At 40.3% G+C, this 18,444-nt stretch overlaps 1 protein-coding gene and 1 long non-coding RNA gene across 2 annotated transcripts; both read right to left on the reverse strand.

The window, feature by feature from the left end:
- Positions 1–943: 943 nt before the first annotated feature.
- On the reverse strand, positions 944–5,404 carry LOC147655320 (uncharacterized). The gene is made up of 2 exons (XR_015284078.1): positions 5,307–5,404; positions 944–4,090 (listed from the first exon to the last, which is right to left on the reverse strand). It is a non-coding gene; the product is annotated as an uncharacterized LOC147655320 (long non-coding RNA).
- A 1,109-nt stretch (positions 5,405–6,513) lies between these two features.
- On the reverse strand, positions 6,514–17,558 carry MAL2 (mal, T cell differentiation protein 2). The gene is made up of 4 exons (XM_086879744.1): positions 17,310–17,558; positions 15,084–15,254; positions 10,768–10,926; positions 6,514–8,392 (listed from the first exon to the last, which is right to left on the reverse strand). The coding sequence occupies exons 1-4, from the start codon at positions 17,442–17,444 to the stop codon at positions 8,312–8,314; spliced, it is 546 nt and encodes a 181-aa protein (XP_086735870.1). The 5' UTR covers positions 17,445–17,558; the 3' UTR covers positions 6,514–8,311.
- Positions 17,559–18,444: the final 886 nt, after the last annotated feature.

Genomic DNA, 18,444 nt, shown 5'->3' on the forward strand with positions numbered 1-18,444 from the left:
GTATTAGGGATACTAGAGAGTATGTGCCTGCCTTATCCTTTTAGCATAAAGACATGGTAATTTTTCTAATCCCTTTTTGAACATGCTAACACTGTCTGCCTCCACAAGCTCCTGTGTTGGCAAGCTCCAGAGGTTCACTGCTCACCATGTCAGCAAATACTTTCTTTTATCTCTTTTAAACCAACCTTTTGGTAGTTGCCTCAAGTGTTCCCTAGATCCCATACAAGGTCCTTGTAAACAACAGTTACAAGTTTGGTTTAACCAACACATACATCATTTGGTAAATCATCATTACCTCACTCCATTGTCTCCTTCACTCCTGAGTGGAGTCCCAGTATTTTCAGTCTTCATAAGGCAGCAGCTTCAACACTTCAACTATTTTTGCTGTCCTTCACAAGAATGCACCACAGGGCTTTTTGGAGTTTTGTTTGTTTGTTTTTTATGTAGCAGTGACATTACACCATCTGTCCTGTTCCTAACAACTTTCTTATGAGTTCCAACATTTTATTGGAGTTTGTTTGCCATTACATACTGAGCTGATGATTTCAGAGAACCATCAGTAATGGCTCAGAGGTCTTTTTCCTTAGTTATAACTCTCAGTTCCAGGTCTAATGTGGATAATTTTTTCCTAGATGCATTGCCCCAGATTTATGTATATTAAAGTTCATCTGCCACCTTTGAGCCAACTCAGTTTTGTGATGTCTTCATGGCCTGCCTGGAACTTGACTGTCTAAAAAGAATCAGCCCCAAACAATGCAATGACAGCGACTCCATGGTATGAGCTCGTTCAGTTGTCATTTCATATTAGTTGACCTGTTTAACTTTTATAACTCCCTAGGAAAAAGAAAACCCTCCAAAATTTCCTTAAGGTTTGAAGGCTAGTTTCTCTAACCTAGTGGAGCTACATGATTTCAACTACAAGTGATTTATAGATGCCAATAAAGCCAACTGTATCCTTCAGGGAGAAGAGTGAAGAATACTGTCTGCATCTACTTCTTACCGTCACAAAAACGGACTTTGCATTGTATTTGTGTCCTGGGATTGCTCTTGATAGATATGAAGTTCGTAATACAACCATAACAACAGAAGTATGAAGTCATGTACAAAGCTAAGTTGTTGCTACGTCCCCTTATAATAAAAAGACGTAAAGACAAGCCTGGTTCCTTCAGATGAAGCACCTGAGTTGCAGTGCGCAGCCCTAGCTGCAGTCCTGGCCGCTGTTTTCCCGGGATGCCGCTGCGGGCGCTCCGCAGCGACCGCGGCTCCCGGCGCGGCGGCTCCATCTGCCGGCACCGCGGGCTCCGGCAGCTGCTCCCTCCCCTTCGGGGCTCTCCTCTCACCGAAAGAGTTACAGTAAACACAGAATGGATCTCTTCTCCTGCTATCCTTTCAGTCAGCCCGGAACTTGATGACAAGGAAGCAGCTTTTCATCTTAGGACCTTTATGTGACATTGTACCTAATGTGCCCCGCCCAGTACTGCTGACCCTAAACCATGTACAAGCTGTACGTCCTCAAAAATAATGAGATTCTGCAAATGCTGGACTTTTATATTGGAGTCTTCACACTTTCTAAGTCTGCCATGGCCACAAAGCCTATTTGTCCCTTAAGAGCAGTAGAAAAATATCTCAGCAACAACTCACCCCAACATCAGTATCCTTAAGAGAAATAGTAAATGACACAAGGCCAAGAAATTCGTAATTCCATTTGTTTCAAAGGTCAGGTCTCCTTAGTGCTGAGAGGAAATTCTGCTCTTTCTTCTATTAGTGAAATTCCTCACTGGCAACTAGTCCTCGAAAGAAGTTGCATTTAGATAAATAAAAGAACAATTTGGCTTCTTGTTCACCATCAAATTTCTCTCTAAAGTAACTCCATCTTTTTCTAAGAACATTTGCTCCAGCTAAGACTCAGGCTTGTTTGAAAATTTCATTATCTTTAATTTTTATTAATTTATTTTATTGATTTTTATTTTGGGTCAGGGGATGGATCTTGGACTTGGCCCAGGAAGAGCTGTCACTGCTGTGGGTAGCTGTATCTTAGAACTCAAATTATTCTGTACAAATCCTCATCCTTTCTGTCCTGCAGCTCATTCTAGGTCCATGGTGATTGCAGCCAAGGAATGAAGGTAGAGGAAAACTATTCCTGCCCTTCTCTTACCTCTTAGAGCTGGTAACAAGTTGGAAAAGCGACCTGCAAACAATTCTCTTTCTCCTCTGCTCCTGAATTTTGAGTTAAAGTATCTGGTGATGATTCACCTTGCCTCTTATTCCAATAACCCAAAGCTCTAAGCTGGCCCTACAGGTTACCCAGGGCTGCAGATCCCAGGCCAAGGTATTAACAGCTTCAAAAACAGGTATATTCAGGAGATCAGTGCTGGATTTGATGCCAAATTTTATACAGGAAGCAACTGCAGCCAAGTACTGAGCTCTTATGCACCTTTTCTATCCGCAAGGCCTCCCACCCCATTTCCCCTTCTGCCATAACCTTGTATTTTATCTTGGTGGAACCACCTCAAGACTCCATGCCCACAAGTGCTACTGAAGAGTGAATCACACTCCAATAAATCACTTTAGTTTCTTGAGTTGTCCAGTCTGTCTGTATCATGCTGCAGCTCTCTTTTTGCTTTCCAAAAAATGGGGAAGAGACAGGGAAAAGAGAAGATGCTGGTTTAGGTCTTACAGAGGCATAGAGATGCAGCCTAGTTGGGGTTTTCACCTGGACCCAGGAGTCTAGAAATACTGCCAGGTCATGAAGGTTGTAAGGAGTAAGACTTGTGATATCATGAATTACATTATTAATTCATGCTAAAGTATGTTTTGCACTTTCATCCTGTCAAAAATCATGAAAAAAAATGGCTGTGATCCCTGTATGGGATAAAACATTAGTCAGGAAACCTTCCACTCTTCTATTTTATATGGAAATAAAACACTTTTTGCCTGATTAGTTTGTTTGGTAAAAATTATTGAACCCAAACCACTTGTAACAGTGATGCTAAAAGCCAGTCGTCAGTGGGCACTGCAAGCAGAACTGCTCAAGCAGGCAATCAGATCACTGGAAGGTCCCAGCACCTTTGTACAGGGCAACACAACAGTGCAAGGTCCCAGCTCTGCAGCAGGAGGAGTGCAGAACCTTTAAGACATCTTCCAAAACCAAACCATTCTATGATGCTTTTCTCTTCGAGGTATGCAGAGCTTTTATCAGGTGTGTTCTGATTTGCTGTTTGTTGTGTCACAGCACTGGTCCAATGACAGAAAGCACATCTTACTGAGATGAGCAGGAAAAGGTGTTTGGATGAGATTAAAATCCAGTACGGATCCATAGGGTTCAGTCCTCGCCTCTCTGTAGCCAGGCACAGTAACTCTGGGCATAAGTGTATGAATATATTGTCAACAATCTTCAGAATCTTTACTGACATTTTCAATTATCCCATGGCAAGAAAGATGTTAAAACCACACCTAGACATAACCTAGTTTGATCATTGTGTTCCCTTGAAAGGTAATGTGACAGGTTAGCTGCCAAAACTTAGCTCAGGTTTCTGAACTGAAAGGTGCTGTGTCCTGGCAGGCTCAAGGCAGATAGTACTTTGCTAGCTCCAAGAATTTAGGGCTCAAACATGTCATATAGCAGGGAGAATCTGAAACCTACAGATTCCTGAGGACCTTTGTCCTCTCCTAAAATGCAGGAGGAAGATCAACACCTCAAACAGGAACTTCATGTCTACTTACAATTCAATAACCAAAATTTGTTAAGAGCCCGGAAATTATGATATTTGATCTAGGAATGCTGATTTGGCACTTGAAACCTCCCTTTGATTCATAATCTTGCACAGTCATTCTACCTTTATACCCCATGTAACTAATTGCCAGAGTAATACCACCATGACAGAGACAGCAGTTGGGTCAGGTCACAGACAACCCACTCTATAGGGCTTCCTTCCAGCCCACAGTGAGCAGCAGTAGAGGCTGCTGGGCAAGGCACCAAGAAACTCTCACTTGAGAAAGCAGGTTTCCTTCTCCTGCTCCACAGATCTCCTGAGAGAGGCCTCCGACAAGCAAGTTGTTCTTCAGTTGTCTCTGTGTCCAGGTTTTCCACCTGTGAAATGGGAACAGCACTTACCTTCTTTAGAGGAGCACCTTGAGGATAAATACAATAAATTCTGAGCTGGTCAGGTTATAATAGTGTTTAGATAAGCACCACAACTGAGCAATAATTCTGGAGAAAAGAGAACAGTCATGCTGAATTCAGCTTCATAAAAAAATTAAATACTTTCATTTCTATTGACTAATTTTAGTATGTAACATTTGCTTTTTCTTCTGGTTTTTTTTTTTTTCTTTATGGTTTTCTTTATATCTCAACAAAGACTACTGTGTCATGACCAATTGTACAAATACAGCCAAGAAAGAAAGACAACATGCTCTCACTTTCAAGTTTTTGTAGGACTGAAAAGAGAAATGTTCTATTTGCATCTCAGTCCAAGAACTAATGGTTTACTGTCAACTTTGGACAAAAACCTGGGAAGCCTTTCTGTACAACTTGGGCAGCCTGGCAGAGGAGTATGAAATGCATCAGGATGCTTTTGTTCAGAGACCAATCTCACAATGTCTAGATAAAAAGGAGCAAACAAGTTTTAGAAGTTTTAAGCTCTCTTATTTTTTGAAATTCAGATGGAGAAATTATGAATGTCAAAATTCTTTAAAGTTATAAAGCAAATGCAAAACTGCAACAATTAGAGGAAGTGCAACAGGAGTCAGCATTGTCATCTGGTTTTGGAAGTGAGAGACAACACAGGTCTAGTGATTATCCAGTGGTTTTTCTTTTATTTTTATGAAGGGCACAGGTCTATGTAGTCACTGCTTCTGCCTCTCTCTTTTAAAAGCTGTGTTTTGCAGCTGTGTTTTAAGGAAACGTTTTACAGTAGCACAACTTTACTCACATCAGGAGTTATAACCAATATGCACAGCCAGAGAAATCATGATAATCTCAACAGACCGACCTCCTGCAGATCAATAATCTTGCAGCACCTGTGTCACTTTGGATTATTTTCAGACATTTAGCAAGGCAGAAGCAGAATCAGGACTTCAGTGAAGCATGTGCTGTGCATATTTTCTGCCAAAATTCTAACAAAATTTTAGCTTTCTAACATGTGCACTTTCACTTCTCGTTAGAAAGAGAATAATTTCAGTAACTGTTGTTTATCTCCACCCTTTGAAGGAAAGTCTCCTTTGAGGCTCCTTCTCCTTATTTACCAGCAGCTACCACACAGTGCTATCCAAACACCATGAAATATTTTCTAAGAATAGGGACCTACCTGCATGGTACGTTAGATACTGCTGCACTGCAGCTTCACATCAAATAGAGATGTTTGAGGAAAAGTCTTTTTGGCATCTGTGGTCTTGTTCCTTTCACCTTAAATGAATTGAGACAAATTATCTCCCTATGTCCCTCCCCACCTCCCAGCTTAGATTTTTCATTCTTTGGAGAGGTCTCAGCTTGTGTCCTTGAAGGTCATAGGCTTGGAGGAATTCTCTTACAAGGAAGTAAGGTTTTTTTAGAACCAGCTTGCACATTTTCCCTGGAATACCTGTCACAAGGATTACATATTATATCCATATCAGTATTTGCATACATCCAGCACACACATACCATTTCTAAGTCACACCTACTTTTTTAGCACCCAGTATAAAGTAATATAAAATTTAGCTACTGACTTTTTTTCCTGTTTTTTTTTTTAAAGAACATAACTGCACATTCCAGTTTGATTGTCCATGGATATTCCTCAAAGTACTGCAAAACTCTATCCATACTAACACAAAAATACTAACATGAAAATTCTTTCATTCCATTTTACCTGTGAAAGTTGTTCTTCATTACTGTAGTTTTTATCTTTATCTCTTCTCTGTCCTTTGTTTGTCTTTGATACTTAAGAGGGAAAGTTCAGTCTTTCCTCACTATGCAAACAGTTTCCATGCTACGGTAACTGCACTCTGCTATCTGGACTTCCATGAGTAGATTACAAGGCTTGAATAGCACTCACCACTCAAGCGTTTTACACATCAGGTTTGAGCTTGGAGGTTAGATACAAATGCCAGCTAAGCTTGGACAGCCCTTTAATTGACTCCACATGTGTGATTCATACTCTGTAGGTTTAAATATGCAGAACATTAAGACCTGGCCTCCATGACCTCAGCTGGCTGCAGAGACTGCAGCTGTGGCATGCACAGTCTGTGGTGTGCAGGCCATAGCCAGGTTGCAGGACACAGGGAAACCAAATCAAAGATCAGCATCAGTTTAAAACATTGTAACTGACTTTACTCTTCTCACCAATATTCACAGAATGTCACATGGCAAACTAGCTGTGAAATTAATTAAATATAAGTGAAACTAGCCCCAGTGCAACCGTACCTTCTCATGAAATCATAGTCTCAATTTTCTATGTCTAGCACCAGGAAGTCAGAGTAGCAAGGTAGTTTTTTTGACACTTTCCAAAGACAAAATTAATAACCAGACTACTGCCATAAATATATTAAGTAACTTTAATGCTGGTTAGCATAAGTCTTCATTATATACTTTCATCAATATACTCCAGTGTAAATGTATTTTATACAATATGAAGTATTTTTAAAAGTATATGGTTCTAGATAAAATGTTCACAAAAAGTTTGGATGCAATGAGAGAATAAGGGGAAAAAAAATCAGCCAGAGTATAAAATCTTTGGAAGGAAAAAACCGTCAGAAAACAGGTACATGACAACATCCCATTGTAGTAATTCAGGACGACCACGTGGTTCCACAGTCAGAAGGGTGCCACTCACTGCTGTGCCACCCACAGGAACCCAGCCTGGGTCAGCAGGGTACTGCTGAGGGTGGCTGCCCCTTGGAGATCCTTGTACCTGACAAGTTTGATAAAGCAGCCTCCATGGCAGACACCCTTGCTGCCTCAAGGAGAGCGAGCAGGCCCGGGAATGAAGGAAATCCTTTCTTCCCTTACACAACCACTGCTGGTCTCTGCAGAATAATCAGGTGCGCTGGCAAGATGTAGTGAACAAGTTGTTTTACGAATGACAGGGAGCCTTTACTGTCCCAGCTTATCTTTTTGGCACTATTCACAAAAGCAAAAGTTATTTACTAGCAAAATAACAAAAAGCTTCACCATGTGCAAAATTATACGAGTGTCAGGGAGCAGAGAACAATGCTATAGTTGAGTTTTGCTAAATCAATTTTCTGTATATAATATTACATGTCATAATACACCAGAATATTCAAGAGAGGCTCAATTAAATGTTATTCGCATGAAAAGCAAACTCCATAGTGGGTGGACTGCTTTGCACTCCACTGCTTTCAGCAAGATGTTGCATAGGCATCTGTCCAAATAAAAAACACCTTTACAACACTGCAGCTTTAGAATGCAACAAATAACACACTGCAAGAATTGAGGTCAGACATTATTCACTATTTGGTAACATTCCATTCAAATGATATTGACTCACATAATACCTAACAAATGCAGCACTTGAAGTAGCAAGAACAAAGCTGTACTCCAACAAAGTTAAACAGTGCAAAATTTCCTGTTAAACAAAAATATACCATGTATATACACACACAACTCAAATGCACTGTTTTGTTTTATAGTATAAATATATCTGATTAAGCTAAATTCCTAAAACGAATAAACTACGGATTGAAAGTCCCAGTTTTTATCTAGTATGGAACACAGTAAGCTTTAAGGCTCAGGTGACCCTAGCCGGACACAGCTATAAGTGAATATAAAAAGATTTCACTGGATGTTTTTTAAAAATATTTTCTCTGTACATCGAAGTTAATAACATATAGGTACTAAGTTGTAATTTCAAAGTCAGCTTGGAATGTGGTCATGCAAAGGGCAGAACACCCATGACTCTACCAGGAGCCTCAAGGCTCCACCTGTGTGGAGTGCTCTGTAACGCGGCAAAGCACTTAATCCCAAGGCTTAACAAGGGGCGAGTATTTTAGCTGCCTGTGCACTTAACATCTTGGCTTGGTTTCCATTTTCTTCCTTTTCTGGCGTAGCACTGGAGGTCTGTTGTCTGCTAATGACATATCTCTTTATCCCTAAACTCTCTATTATCTTACAATGAGTACACAGTAAAAGTAAATATCAGAAAGGGAAGAGATGGAAACATTTTTCTGTTGAAGAAATCCTGATTAGGGGTTACTTGCATTTAAAGCAGATTTTAAGCAGGGAAAAAAAAAAGTCTTTTTAGAATTAAATTACAGTAAAACAGACATGTAGCACTTAATTTGATCTGAAGTGGAACACGTGGGCATTAACCTCTCTTCAACTGTTATTTAGCCTCCATCTCCTTAATGCCAGGGCTGTGCTGCAGCCATAACAAATAGCTGTTGCAAAGGCAAAAATCTAAAGGAGGAGCAGAGAAAAAAAAAAGAAAAAAAAAGAAAAAAAAAGTGAATTACACATATTGTTCTACAATATTTTTCTATTCTAAATGAATACAGGAACACAAGTGATTCAAAAGGTACCTCCCCCAACCAAAATGCTTAATAAGGTAAAGACAGGTTTGGGATCCTCTGAAGTTTTCTCAGGAACTTCTCTGTAATAACCCCATTTTACTACTATCTCATGTTACTACTATCCACTTGTTTGCTTCAGCAGACATTTAGAAATAGAATATGAAATAAAATTTCTGCATAAGTTATGGTGAAAGTAAATGTGTATGTACACTGTGTATTTCAGTTCTCTTATCTAGACTGATCAAACATCAATATCAGATGTTTCTAACTGAATGCCTTTATCCCAGCAAACATCAAAGAAGACATCCCTCCAAACAGCAGAACTCTTTTACTTGGAGAAACACAGAAACAACAACTCCCATCTGGCCTCTTTGACCAGATATTCAGCCATTCGAACAAATTCCCAGGCAATGCCAGGGAAATTGCTCCTGCATAAAAACTGATTTGAACTGAAGGTCATGCCACAATGAAAGTGAATATATAATGTACACTGGACCAAAGAAATGAGAAACAGGATTTCTGAAAACATGTCTCGTATTATCCAGTGATAACAATGAACTGTCTCTTGTAATCTACCAATTCAATGATCCTTTGCTTTACATACAAGTGTTAATTTAACTAATTAAAGTTTTGAATAAATGCTACACCACAGAACTGTAAAAACTGAACATACATATATTTCTAATCATGTTAAATAAATGTAATCTTAAAAGACAATGTTAGAAACCTTTTTTCTTTTTGTCATGTGGCTCACAGGACTGTTTTAATGATATATTTTTAAGATTTAAAGTTTTTTTTCTGGATGTTTTGACTTCCTAAATATATACTTCTGGAAAAAATGCAAAGACACTAAGGACTACATTTATTTCATTCACCATTTTCCAGCTACTCTTAATTAAGATACTGAGGCAAGCTACAAAAGAGTCTTCTCCTCCTCTATCTTGACAGGGATTTGAGGGGCTTGAAGAATTGAATTCTGCCTTAAAAAAGTTAGCATGGAAGCAGGGAATGGTTTCTTGGAGTGCCCAGTATTCTGTTGTCAGACCAAATGACTGCAGTGACCATATACTCAGGGGGATCTGAACACACTAAACCAGGACTGAAGAGGTACACTTAAGGATAGAATTTAAGATATTTTCTCAGTATAAAGTCCCTCCCTTAGTTCAGGCACAGCTGGAACATCACCTCTGTCCTTGTGCCACATGGCCACCCAGGAATCAGACGTGCTTGAGTATGTTACTGGCAGGTGGGTGATGTGAGGAACACTGGCCTTGGGACACTGACATGCCCACTTCACCTTTTCAGGGCCTGGCTTGCCAAAGCTAAAGGCTTTTCCTTTCTGTTCTGCTCTTGCAGACAGAATGTGAATCTTACACCTTCTGTTCACCCGTTTTCATCTTAAGATGAACTGAAAGTGCTTACTGTGCAAAAGTTGTGATGCACAGAGTTTTAAGGACAACAGATAACCCAGAGGGTTTAGAAGCTTAATAAATATATACAGTTCCTTGGTATGAAAGTCTTTGGATGGAACAAAAAATTAAGAGCAGTGGTTTCAGTTCTTTAAGTTAAGCCTGACACACCTCTACTCATCCCTGAAGAGTCCAGCCAGGATTAAAACTAAAGCCTGTTATATTTTCTGATTCAGCTGTGCACACCCACATCACCAAATACATTGATTCAGTGATGATGCAACTACAGTGAAAAAAAGGCATTCTGGGCTTAGGCTATCAAGAAAAGCATTCCAATAATTGCAATAAGAGACAGCTGAGTCTTGATGTAGTAGGGACTTATGTGGAGCTTCATAAAGATCTAGTCCAAATTTTTTTATCTCCATGACATGTTCAGGACTATCTAAATGGTAAAAAAAAACAAACCTGAAATTTTGAGCAATGGTGTAAATTTCATACCTCATACCTCATCCTTGGATAAAGGCTCTTTTTCTTCTACTAACCAAAATGTTTTTACAAAATACCTTGTTTAAAAAATATAAGCTGCAGTGATCTTGTATTTTAAAACACTACAGTGAACACTATCAACTCTACACTATACTGAAGAATAAGCAGTTTATCCCATAAGCAATAGCTGATACCAATATTTTTGCATGTTTCTGTTAGACACTACTTGCTGCTGTCAAAGGCAATTCTTTCTCTCACAGCTCCTCTTTCTATTCCAGTTTGCTGTTAAATTCCCAAGTTGAATGGCTGGCTACAAGTGTTTGTTACAGACTTATGTTCCCCTGATACAAATATATGAAACACCTACCGAGGCTGCTATGCTTATGTTATATTCACGACCACTTAGAATCCCCTCATATGTGGTGGAGTTGAATTTGCGGGGAAAGTGATGCAGAGATGTAGTTGCTGCTTGCAGTAGAAATGCTCCAAAATAAAAGACAAAAGTAGCCCCATGGAAAATAAAGTCCTAAAAAGCAAATAACAGAATCAGTCTGGGCTTCAATATATATCTAATTCTTCTCATCTCAGTACAAATGAAATCCAGCACTGAAACATGAAACAAGAACTGATAACACTAACTTGAGATAAGCAGTATTAAATCCATCTGACAGCTTAACCTGGACATGTTTTCACAGCTTCTTGCAATTATAAGCAACTCACTAACATTATCAGTGATCAAGGGCAGCTCTCCCTCTCCCCAAATCTTACGTTCTTTTAAATTAAGAGGCACATACTCTTCTTTATGTACATGCTGACATTTTAGACCACCTTAAAGTTAGTGGAGTTTACAGAAATCTCCCTTCAAAAGGATAAAAAAAGAAGACATACACAGGCCAACTTGATCACAATTCAAGCAGTACAACACAATCTTGCAGTCCCATAAGTTTCTTCTCAGCTATAATCAAAGCTTCAAACATCTTCCCTCCATGCTTAAATTTTGCTTCTCTAAATGCCCAGAAACAATTCAGCTTTGACACAGCTGAGATGTCCAACATCCCAATACAATGAGATCCAAGAATTGGGGCATTTCCACAACTCTCTCTGACTTGGCTCTACCTAATAGTCATGAACCTGACAGCTCTTCATGATACTGTGGAATAAAATGTCCAAGACCTGTGAGGACAGGTTTTAGGATTTATTTCAAATATGCTTCTCTACTGGCCCTCTCCAGGCAATTCCCTCCACAATGATGAATGCTAACTGAACATAAGGTTTAAACTCCTAACTCTCATTTCTGGGTTCCATTACTGACACACATATAAAAAGTCTGGTGCCTTTGCAGGCCCTAGTTCAGATCCCAGTATTGCAGCAGCAAGATCTAAGGCATGTTCCGGTACAGTTTAAAATGTCTATTTTTCCAACATCTCCTTCCATTATTCAGTCTGAAAAGCTGACATTTGCACTGCACTCAGTTCTTGATCCATACAACATATCCTTTGTGCCTATACCTGTAAAGGTCTGGAAAAGCCACAGAGACAATTTTAAAATATACACAAGTATATGTGTGCTTTATGATACCTATGATATGCAGTCTAACTCCAGTACTAATGAGTTCCTTATGAACTTTAGCTTCACTTAAGTGCAGTAGACTATCAGTATGCCTAGAGTGAGAACCCAGGATACTTTATGTGTGTCCAGCAGACAGCACTCACCTGCATAGAAATTACTGTGTGACATCCTCACCTGCTGCCTGCCTGAGAGCAAAGTGAGAATGTGCTGCACTACCTTGTCCAGAGAAATGCTTTTTCTTCATAGATGTAAGATTTTCTTTTAATTGAAAGAATCTTCTTTTCAAACACATTACTTGTTCCACATCTGACTGCAGCTAAATCTACTTAAATCGTACCCTAGTCAGTTTTGTTAAGTTATGATATAAGCTGCTACTACAGTATCCCCACATTCCACTTAGATCAGGACTGACTGCATACAGGAGAGATATTTTTCTGGAGAGACTCTTTCATCTCCTTCATTCTCCTGCCAAACCCTGTAATTTCCTTCTCCTGGAAGCAATTATAGTGAAGCTCTGTAGCATCAGTAAAGGTTTCACATTTACATGGTCATGGTTTCTGTGACCAAAAATGCCAAGATATTGTGAGGGACCTTTTCTTGGGTTTTAGTAATTATTGTTATCTAGTGCCTAAATCTCCCTTGCTTCCACACTTGTATAATCATTGAAACCTCATACAAAGTGTATGTAAAACACTATCAGAGCAGCATGATAAGTTCACATCTAATTTTGTAAATGAGTGTGTTGTGAGTCAGGCTGTAAAAGGCAGTACTTGTCATATCATCTGATTTAACACACTGATGTACTGAGTGATGGAGCTCCATAAGGTCCATATTTTCCACTGTGTACTATCTTATTTTTAAAGTATCTTTATTAGTATGAGCAGATATATTTACACGATAAGGTATTACTAAATCCAGGACTACATTTATAGAAACAAAGAGTTTGAGTGTTTCCAGTAATTAATTATTTATTTGCAAGAGAACATGAAAAGGCCCCAACTTGTCAAGTGATGCTAAAGAGTTTAGTGTCAACAAATTACAAAACATTTGGGTACCCAAAAAATAGTGGTAAAGTGTCTTCTCCTATATTTGTTGACAGCTGGAAGGGGCTGGGTTTCAGCTACCAACTTAGAGACAAAATTATTCCCTTTGCACTTATTTAAGATCACAGAATCACTAGGTTGGAAGAGACCTTCAAGATTACCGAGTCCAACCCATGCCCTAACACCTCAGCTAAACCATGGTACTGAGTGCCACATCCAGTCTTTTTTAAACACATCTAGGGACAGTGACTCCAGCACCTCCTCAGGCAGACCATTCCAGTCTGACTGGATGTCAATTGAGTTATAACAGCTGTTTTGATAAAGTTATAGATCTAGTTTTTACACTAGTCATGTATCCATTTCCTGACATAGAAAATTTTCAGCAATTTATTATACACAAGGGGACAAAATTAACAGTACAACAAACTGCCAGCATCAAGAAGCCAATGCGTAACACACACGACTGTTCTAAGATGAAATTTGTATAGCATTTTCAATCTATAAAAGGCTTTGTCCTTACACAGCAACTCTTAAATAAATGCATGATTGTAAACTGGCAAACAGTTTCAATGAAACCCAGGACACTATTAATTTACTTTAGTTATGCTCAAGGGCTTTGTTGCATCATAATTTGTGAGAATGTTGCAGCATAAATCCCTGTAAAGGTCTCTGTGATTGCAACTGATTATTAGCCTAATTACTGTCTGTATTGTGCTGGAAAGCTGATGCTGTATGTATGTTTATTCACCATCAAAGTTCTAAAGTTTGTTTTTTAATAGAATTCAGTCTGTTAGCACTGATGGGCTTTGATTTATCAGAGCTCCAAACCCATAAAGCTTTATGATTCGCTTTAAAGAACTTCTGTTTTAAGAAATTAATGAATTGCCTGAACAGAGAGATATCCACAGCTGTTGACACTGAAGCATGCAATTCCAGCTATGATCAGGGGGAGTGTCAACAGGAGAACTAAGCTTCTCAGGAGGAAAGTGAAGGTGATCAGCATTTACAGTCAGACATACTTCAGCAGTTTAGAAGTTGCAGTCCTTTTGGAAGATTTTTATTTTGAAAATTAAAAATTATGATCACAGTTATGCCATCTCTTATTACTCACTTCCAGTACTATAATGTGTGGTATAATCTCATGCTAAACTACTTGAATACTAAAAACTCAAAGTAAAAAACAGTTAATGACAACGAAGGAGCATATAAATTACCAGTCAATAACCTGAGGTATCCATGTGGTTGACAAAGACTAATTACAAAAACCTTCCCTTCTTTAACAGGAAGCTCGAGTCTTTGAGAACTACTGGAACAAGCCATAACAATCAATTCAACAAGATTCAGGCTCTGACTTCAAAATGAAAAACTCAGCAAAGAATACTTATATCTTCTTATATCAGCCTCACCAAGCTCCATCTAAGAAAGATGAAGATGTTAAGTCTCCTATTAAGATGTTAAGATATCATAGTGCAGGTTATGATGTCATTTACCACCTAAGGTCTAACAGCCACTCATCATTGCTCCCCTAGCTTTGAGGAATTGACCCAAAAGTCACAAGCAGACTTTCTTAGGAACTGGAGGGGACCTTCTGGGTGCTGAAGTACAATCTGTGCTTAGACAATCACATCACACAGTATATTCATAAATGCATTCTTTCCTTTATAATATTAGATATATCTTTCTACATCCCATTATTCACAAGGTGTTACTACCACTTCTCTAATAGTCTAATTTTCTGATTTCCAGTCCACAATAATTTCTGGCCATTTAAACCAGTTTGTTGTCACGCCTTGTTAAATGAGTCCTCTTCCTGCTGCTCATACATTTTATATGCTCAGAGAGGACAAGTGTACTCCTTCAAAAGCTCCTTCAGCCTCCATCATAAAACAGGTCTTGGATTTCCTCTGCCACCTCTGTAACCCTATTCTTTCTTTTTCCAGTTTTGAATTCCTGTTTGAAAAACTTTGTGCTAAAGCAGAAAGTCAGGTGTTAAAACTTAGGATCAACACTTCTCATTAAACATTTTTCAGTTTGTAAAACAAATGGAATCCTTAAATAAAAAAAATCTTACCGCCTGGTTCCAGTTGACAGCAACTCTATTTGCATAACCAAAGAGGAACACAGAGAGAAACACAATGGAGAGAAACCACGCTGTTACTGCCACAAACATTACCCATCCCTGCAGCAGTGGCAGTGGAACTTGGGTAGAGGCGACCAAAATCCAGACTATTGTTCCAAACAGCTGCAAGGAAAGGAATAGAGAATGAACTGAGAAATAACTTCTACTCCATCTTTTCTGCCTAAGAACTGATATTACACATTACATATCATCATGAGAAAACACTCCAAAAGTACTCAGAGCCCAAGACCTCCTCTCAGAAATGATAGGCACTAAGTGGTGAAAAGACAAAGCCACTCTGAAATTCCTAAAAGCTCTTAAAATAGTCTTGAAAGTGGGATTTACAAACCCAGGTGACTTGTGTGCTGCTGCTGAAAATTCTACCCTGACTGAATTTTGAGCAAAATATAAGAACTGTGAAAACACAGTTCACACACACACACAAATCTCTCTGTATTTACACAAATCAGCACAAAAAGGATGTACTTCTACTAGTTTGGATTCAATTTCGTACTGTTTCACTTTGTAGTCCTAATCAGATGAGATATAGAAAGAAGATAAAAAGGCACCCATTTTTTCAATGTATTTGTAATACCAAGCTGAAAGAGGACACAAAGCATTAAAGCAAAAGAAAAAGCTAGAATACAGAATGAGTTGTAAACTATGCTGCAAAGACTAGAAAAATATAGAGCTTTCCAGAATCATCTTAACTTGGAGAAGAATTCAGCAGTGCCAATTTTCATTTCAGCAGACTCCTCACAGAAAATGAGTGGTAGGGATGCTGTGCTAGGAATGGTCTGATGGAGAATTTATGCACTTTAAAGCTTCCCTGGTTTAATCAACTCTTGGCCTAAGGAACACTACTATTTTTTCCCACAAATCCTGCCTTTTAATAAAAAAGGATAAATAGGTAACAATTATAATTCACTCCAAGTATGTTTATTACAGAAATACTAAACTGCATAATCCAACTTGATAAATAGTGTCAACTAAAATCTATTTCCAAGCACAAGTTACTTCTTTCTTGTTTAAATTCTACAGATTTACAAACCAGAAGTCAGAGGTTACATTGTCAGATTCAGAGAGCTTTCTTTTGTATCAGTTGGGTAAGAGATACCTTTCAAAAGATGCCTGCTATAAAATTAGTTGGTTCCTCTCTGCTGTTACACTGCAGCAGCACATATGTAAAGATGCTTTGCTAGTCTCAGTTCAAAGCTCCCATGGGTTTATGTATTACTGTTCAAGTTGTTCTCTAGGGTTCCTTTTTTAGCTGCGAAGAACGAAACTTTCTCTAGTTTCACAAGACTGCAGGTGCAAGTCTGTTACTTGGTGACCAGAGAGTGATGGGCAGTGAGGAAGTAAAAGGGATAGCAGAAAGTGTCTGTTAAACAGAAAACAGAGACACATGAAATGTTTTCTGTATTTTGAATGTACAAACTTGCAGGGTTCCTTAAAAATAAATTTAGAATTGTACTGTAGGGACTGCCGTAATGTCAGCACCCACTGTTGTGCTATTTCCCTCACACTACACCCGTCCACTACAGCTTGCTTGGCTGTCAGATGTACAATTGGTTGGCAGAGCGAATTAACCTTTTGTCCCTACTGCCTTGGGCCTGATTCAGTACCCGGACTTGTGTTTCGAGTTTCGACTTGTCCCTTGCTCAGGTACAATTTCACAGCTTGTGAGGTGGGATCCAGCTCACACACTGGAACCCAAGCAGTATTCTGCTCTGACCATAAGAAAAATACCTAAAATTAATAAAGTCAGATGAGTTCTACTAAGTTTTTATAAGTTCTATAAGTTTTCGTGGTTTTTATCTCCCACTAATCAGCGGCACTGCAGAGCGCCATACCCAACCCCAGCTCAAAGGTCCTCAGCCCTTTGCACACCAGCGAGGTCTAACACACACATGACATTGAACATACTTATAGGAGTTTGCAGAGGACGCGTAACACGCGCACGGACAAAACCTGCTGTAACTCTCCGTGTGCCTTTTTGGGTCGGGGGGACAGCGTGGCTCAAAGCCTCGAAAGCCCCGCGAAAGCCACCAGTGTGCGGGGCCGGTCCCGCTGCGGCCCGGCCCGGCCCGGCCCCCGCACCTGCCCCGCTCACAAAATGGCAGGTGAGCAGCGCGGGCAGGCCCGCGGCCGCTCCCCACCCCGGCCCCTCGCACTCACGATCTCCAGGAAGATGACGGCTCCCGAGAAGGTGCGCAGGATCTCCAGGCCGGAGGGCAGCGTGACCCGCGGAGGCGGGAAGTAGGGAGCGGGGTTGGGAGGCGGCGGCATGGACGAGGCTCCCCTGGGCAACATGTTGCTGCGGCGGTGGCTGCTGTGCCGAGCGCGGCCAGGTGGGCGAGGAGGCGGCGGTGAGGGCGGGCGCAGGTGCGGCCTCCCCCGGCCCGGCCCGGCGCCGGCACCGCCCCGCAGCCGCCTCCTCGCCCGGGGCTGGGCGGCGGCCCCGCCGTGCGGGCCCCGCGGCCGGGAGCGGGCCGTGTCCGGCCGCCGCCTCTCGGCTTCCCCAGCAGCGCGGCGCTCCGCATTCGCGAGCCCTGAATCAGGCCAGCCGGACTCGGGCGTGATTTCCTAATGCCGGTTTGCAAAAGGTTGCTATTTACCTTCTGGTTACGGATATTTGGGCTTCGAAATGGCGAGGTTGCCTTTTTGGGTTTCGTTTTTTTTTTTTTTTTTTTTGAAGGAGCCTACTAGGTTGTCCATTAAAAATACTGAAAACATTTGATTTGTCTCTTCTTTTTGTTCGGTCTGGCTCAACTGTGCGCCATTGCTTAAAAGTAATAGAAAATGTTTGTAAAAGTTTGGGGTAGAGAAAGATACACATCCACCCAATCATTTATAATCCATTTTATTTCTTGCACTTCTTTGTAAAAGCATATTCTCCAGATAAAGGATATGCCATTCAGCAGCACTTCACTTATTTCTCCCGTTGTGACTTAGACTGGGATGTCCTGCCTCTGGAATGACCGACTTTCACCTAATGTTGTCCCATGCAGTGTTTATCCTCCACACATACAGCTGTGACTTTACAGATTACACTTTAAGAAGGTTTCATGCAAGTGTGTGTAGCTGCCCTGGAAGTTGAACTAGCTTGGGCATGAGGACTGTATTCCTCTCTTTTTAGATGCATGATGTTTCTCAGATATGCTTTTGTGATGACAAGAAATGCCACAGCCAGAGATGCCTGTCTTCCCCATGCCAATCCAAGCCCTAGGTGGAGAGCAGCTGGCTCCATCAAACAGGACTCATCTGAGTTTCTGTCACACCATTTTGTACATAAATAGGTTTGGTGCTTTCA

Source organism: Cyanistes caeruleus, chromosome 1, assembly GCF_971803275.1.
Source record: "Cyanistes caeruleus chromosome 1, bCyaCae1.hap1.1, whole genome shotgun sequence".
NCBI lineage: Eukaryota > Metazoa > Chordata > Aves > Passeriformes > Paridae > Cyanistes > Cyanistes caeruleus.

Coding starts and splice junctions, on each gene's coding strand:
- MAL2 (XM_086879744.1), bottom strand. CDS start 17,444: ATGTTGCCCAGGGGAGCCTCGTCCATGCCGCCGCCTCCCAACCCCGCT. Junction 10,927..15,083: donor CTGTCAACTGGAACCAGGCG/GTAAGATTTTTT, acceptor TTTGCTTTTTAG/GACTTTATTTTCCATGGGGC. Junction 8,393..10,767: donor ACATAAGCATAGCAGCCTCG/GTAGGTGTTTCA, acceptor CTCCTCCTTTAG/ATTTTTGCCTTTGCAACAGC.